A 5,625-nucleotide genomic window follows, 5' to 3' on the forward strand; every position below is an offset into this window, starting at 1 on the left:
TCCGGTCGTCCACTAAGCGCGAGAGATACAGTGACCCAGTAGTGACGCAAACTGTCCCTGATTCATCCATGAAATATTAGTCTTGTCCAAATAACAAAATAACTTAACAGCATTAAGGGAGACATTAGACGGATAAAAATGTATCTATTGCGACAACATTTTCTTGTGTGGGGAAAAAATTATGGACTTTGTATTTTGATCATATTTTGTTACCATTGACTTACATTGAACCGGGAGGCTGAAACACTTGCTCTAGAGAGCAACGACTCTCAACAAGACCAGGAAGTGAGCTTTAAAAAACAGCCCGGTTTTGGCCCCTTGGTCTGACCCAATCCTGTGTCTTCCCTGGACAGCTAAGAATAAATCTAAGCGACATGATTGGTCTGTCATGTACTCTGAACCAATCCCGTGTCTTTCCTGGAAACCTAAGAATAAATCTAAGGGACATGATTGGTCTGTCCTGTGCTCTGAACCAATCCCGTGTCTTTCCTGGAAACCTAAGAATAAATCTAAGGGACATGATTAGTCTGTCCTGTGCTCTGAACCAATCCCGTGTCTTTATCGCAGGGAGACGGCCGTCGAGCGGCACCACGCTTGGCCCTCGAGGGACGACCATCGGCAACCGCGGTGAGTTACCGTGGCGATCCGATCGCAGTGCACAGCATGCCAGCGCCGCCAGCGTGCCGCAAATTTTCCCAGCCAGCGCAAGCGTTCACATAACGTCTCCGCAACGTTGTAGCAACCTCATTCTGGAGCTGGACTTTCATTCATTGAAGGGTTATTGGCAGAAAATAACTATTAAATAAACTACTGAAATATTAAATGTAAAAAGTATTTCCCAGACTTTCTATCCCACTGTGAACTCCCCACTCGTCCTTTTACCTTAATATCCCTCTCTTCTCCTCTTCCTCTTCCTCTCCCCCCCCCCCCCTCCCCTCCCCCCCCTCACAGCGACCTGTGGGCAGCGAGCGGAGAGGCCGGTGTCGGGCCCCATGTTTCGGATGTGGGGGGGGCAGGACAGTGACATCACCACGCAGCCGTGGCAGGCAGCCATCACGTACTACAGCCGCCGGTCGAAGGAGCAGGTGTTCCGCTGCGGGGGCGTGCTGATCGCCTCCTGCTGGGTGCTGTCGGCAGCGCACTGCTTCCCCAAAGACCCGTACGTACCGCGCACCGCCCCCCCATCCCAAACTCTCACCCCCCCCCCAAAGACCCGTACGTACCGCGCACCGCCCCCCGTCCCAAACTCTCACTCCCCCCCAAAGACCCGTACGTACCGCGCACCGCCCCCCGTCCCAAACTCTCACCCCCCCCAAAGACCCGTACTCCGGCTCCGCCCGCCCAAACCTCACCCCAAGACCGTACGTCCGCACGCCCCGTCCCAATCCCAAACCCCCCTCAAAGACCCGTACATACCCCCTCCTCCACCCCCCCCAAAGACCCGACTACATATGCTCCCGACCCCTGTCCCAAACTCTTACTGTCCCAAAGAACCATACGTACCACGTCCCAGCCCAAACTCTGATCTCCTCAAAGACCCATACGTACCCTGCTCCGGGCCCCTGTCCCAAACTCTTACTGTTCCAAAGACCCTTACGTACCACGTCCCAGCCCAAACTCTGATCTCCTCAATGACCCATACGTACCCTGCTCCGGGCCCCTGTCCCAAACACTCACCTCCCGAAAGATCCATGGGTCCTCGTCCAAAGCGATCACCTTGTTCACGACACACACCATAAACATTTGTTTATCCATCTTCCCTTCAGCCGCGAAATCGGACCGCTCAAGGTGACCCTGGGCAGAACCTTCCGGAAGGAAAACTCGAGTAGTGAGCAGATCTTTAACGTGGAGAAGTACTGGGTGCACGAGCTCTTCAATTCGGAAACATACGATAACGACATTGGTGAGTCAACAAAGACACCCACACACACACACACACACACACACTGTATCGGTGCACATAGAATCACTCACACAGTGTACCAGTAAACAGAATCACACACACACACACTGTACCAGTACACGTAGAATCGCACACACACACTGTACCAGTGTACATACAATCACACACACACACACTGTACCAGTACACGTAGAATCGCACACACACACTGTACCAGTGTACATAGAATCACACACACACACACACACTATACCAGTGCGCATGGAATCACACACACAGTACCAGTGTACATAGAATCTCACACACACAGTGTTCCAGTGCACACTGACTGCCTCAGGTGTACTCAGGTGAGGTCTGTGCCCCCCCTCCCCCCCTCCAGCCATACTGAAGCTGAAGACTGATATCGGGATCTGCGCCATCAACTCCCCCGAGGTGCTGCCCGTCTGCGTGCCCGAGCCCAGCACGGAGCTGCCCGACTGGTCGGAATGCGAGATCTCCGGATATGGGAAAGAGCACGAGTGTAAGAATCCCCGGTCCCCACAACACACCCCCAGGTCCCCACAACACACCCCCGGTCCCCACAACACACCCCCGGTCCCCACAACACACCCCCGGTCCCCACAACACACCCCCCGGGCCCCACAACACACCCCCGACCCTACAACACACCCCCGTTCCCAGAACGCACCCCCAACTCCACAACACACCCCCGACCCCACAACACACCCCCTGGTCCCCACAACACACGCCCGACCCCACAACACACCCCGTTCCCCACAACACACCCCGGTCCCCACAACACACCCCCGGTCCCCATAACACACCCCCGGTCCCCATAACACAACCCCGGTCCCCACAACACACCCCCAGTCCCCATAACACACCCCCGGTCCCCACAACACACCCCCCGGGCCCCACAACACACCCCCGACCCCACAACACACCCCCGTTCCCCAGAACACACCCCCAACCCCACAACACACCCCCGATCCCACAACACACCCCCTGGTCCCCACAACACACCCCCCGGTCCCCACAATACACCCCCTGGTCCCCACGACACACCCCCTGGTCCCCACAATACACCCCCTGCTGCTGGGCTCTGCTGCGGTCTAACTGCTGATTGGCTGGTTAGTGCTGGGGTCTGGCTGCTGATTGGCTGGTTAGTGCTGGGGTCTGGCTGCTGATTGGCTGGTTAGTGCTGGGGTCTGGCTGCTGATTGGCAGGTTAATGATGGGGTCTGATTGCTGGTTGGCTGGTCTCTGCAGTCTCGGCCTTCTACTCGGAGCGGGTGAAGAGGGGGCACGTGCGCCTGTGGCCCCAGGAGCGCTGCGTCCCAGAGAAGCTGGCCGGCCGCGTCGTCACCAAAAACATGCTGTGCGCCGGGGACACCCGCGGGCTCGACGACGCCTGCAAGGTGCGTACACCGCCCCCTGGGGGTCAGATCCGCCCCCCTCACCCTCACTCTCTCCTCTCCGTCTGTTTCTCTTCCTCTCTCCCTCACACTTTCTCCCCCTCTCTCCCTCTCGCTCCTCTCCCTCTCTTTCTGTCCCTTTCTTTTCCTCACACTCTCCTCCTCTCTCCCTCTCACTCCTCTCTCTCTCTTTCCCTCTGTTTCTCCCTCTCTCTCTCACTCTTTCTTCCCCTCTCTTTCCCCTTCCCCCTTTCCCCTCTCTTTCTCTCCTTCACTCTCTCTCCCCTCTCTTTCTCTCCCTCTTTCCCCATACACATAAGCAAATACCCACACACACACACACACACACACACACCCAGGTCAAAAGACATTTAGTAGTTAGTTTATAATGTAAAAATTTGTCAATATCATGTACCAATATTTCTCTCTCTGTCTCTCTCTCTCTCTCTCTCTCTCAGGGGGACTCTGGGGGACCCCTGGTCTGTCAGAAGGACGGGCGCATGACGCTTTTGGGGATCATCAGCTGGGGCGACGGCTGTGGAAAGAAGGACACCCCGGGGGTGTACACCCGCGTCACCAACTACATCGGCTGGATCGCCCGCAAAATGGCCGCCCGGGGCATCTGAGGCGACCGGCTGGCTGGCGTCTCCGCCCTGGTGCACCTCAAACCCACGGACTGCTGCGCCCGCGTCGCCCCCCCCGGGAAACAGGGCCCGACGCTGGGGGAACCTCGAAAAGACACGAACCCCAGGAATGAGCAGAGCCAGAGCGCCGGAATGTTCCACTGAGCTCCTCGCTCTCTTTCCTCTTTGCCGCAACTTTGTAGGACTTTTTTTTTGGGACAACGAAACGCAGAAATATCGAGGAAGGGAACCCCACCACCACCACCCCCCAGCCTGACTCACTGTACAGCCAGCCAGACTCTAACTCTAATACCTAGCCTCTCTCGTGTACTTTGTCTTTTTAAATCCCCCATTTGTAGTTTAAAAAAAAACCTTTTTTCCTGATTTTCTGAACTGAGAATGAAGCAGTGATTGAGCACTGCATCCACAGACTAAGCGACGTGGAGGTAACATGACATAACATATGCTTTGTGCTTTGTGCTGGAGAGGAGCTGCACTGTGGCTAACTTGGCTAGGGAAGCTACACCATGGCTAACTCAGCTAGAGAAGCTACACTGTGGCTAACTCAGCTAGAGAAGCTACACTGTGGCTAACTCAGCTAGAGAAGCTACACTGTGGCTAACTCAGCTAGGGAAGCTAACTTGTGGCTAACTTGGCTGGAGACGCTACACCATGCTAGACCATGGCTAACTCAACTAGCCTGCTACACCGCCCAACCTTCCATTATGCAGTTTGGTTCCTATAATCACGCAGTGCGCTGATTCTCTCTGTCCTTTCCATACACAGGTACCTGGCACTGGTTGTACAGTACATCCCCCTCAATAACTGCAGAGCTATGATAGGAAGATCATTTTTATTTGCAGATCCTTCACAGATCGTTTGTATAAAAGTTCAGTTCAGTTTTGCCGAGTGATCCGTCTCATTTGACGGCTGCGGATGTTTCTTTCAGGGAGAGCAGGGGCGCACCAGCGTTCTCTTTCCACCTCCATTTTAGACGCATCCATGATCGCTGATAATGAGCTGGAGGAGTCTGTTTGTAGAGCCGCAGCGTGAAGAAACACCTGCAGTGGCCACCTGTTACCACCATGCACACACGCACACCTGGAGCACACCTAACTCCTCCGTGTCTTTGTTTTTTGTTTGCATATTACGTTCAGATAAACCGTTTTAGAACAAGGTTTTTTTTTCTTTTTACATTTCTTTAAGTTAATATTTATTTATAGACGAAGAAATCATTTTAACTATGTGATACACCTGTATTTGATTTGATTTTTATTTATTATTCTGTGTTTATGTTGACATTTTGGAAAGATTTGTATAGCGTCTCTTTTCTAAATAAATCTTTTTATATCAAAATGTGGTGGGGTATGTCTTAAAGCTCACTCACACACCTTCATGTAACTTAAAGAAATTGCCTATGAACAAATTAAGAAGTCTTAACTAGAACAGAAAACAAACTGAAACAATTGTGTACAGTTGTGTAAGTCGCTCTGGATAAGGATGTCTGCTAAATGCCTGTAATAATAATAATGATAATAATAATGAACAGTAAACTGACTCTAGAGACCGGACGGATCTCTATGTCCTGCCAACTAAACAGTGAAAACCACTCAGGAACCATGGAGGACAGGACCAACGAAAGCTACACAGCTTTCCTCCACGGCTATAAGTGCCTTTATCCATCC

At 53.0% G+C, this 5,625-nt stretch overlaps 1 protein-coding gene across 2 annotated transcripts in view; it reads left to right on the top strand.

Moving 5' to 3' along the window:
- plat (plasminogen activator, tissue) overlaps nucleotides 1–5,296 on the top strand; it is a 21,789-nt gene extending 16,493 nt beyond the window's left edge. For both annotated transcript variants that reach the window (XM_064353373.1, XM_064353372.1), the window contains 6 exons: nucleotides 568–627; nucleotides 952–1,159; nucleotides 1,767–1,903; nucleotides 2,283–2,423; nucleotides 3,172–3,320; nucleotides 3,776–5,296. In XM_064353373.1, the coding sequence (XP_064209443.1) occupies nucleotides 568–627; nucleotides 952–1,159; nucleotides 1,767–1,903; nucleotides 2,283–2,423; nucleotides 3,172–3,320; nucleotides 3,776–3,943 (863 nt within the window). In that variant the 3' untranslated portion in view covers nucleotides 3,944–5,296. The remainder of the gene's footprint in view (nucleotides 1–567; nucleotides 628–951; nucleotides 1,160–1,766; nucleotides 1,904–2,282; nucleotides 2,424–3,171; nucleotides 3,321–3,775) is intronic.
- Nucleotides 5,297–5,625: the final 329 nt, after the last annotated feature.

Source organism: Anguilla rostrata, chromosome 10, assembly GCF_018555375.3.
Source record: "Anguilla rostrata isolate EN2019 chromosome 10, ASM1855537v3, whole genome shotgun sequence".
Classification (NCBI taxonomy): Eukaryota; Metazoa; Chordata; class Actinopteri; order Anguilliformes; family Anguillidae; genus Anguilla; species Anguilla rostrata.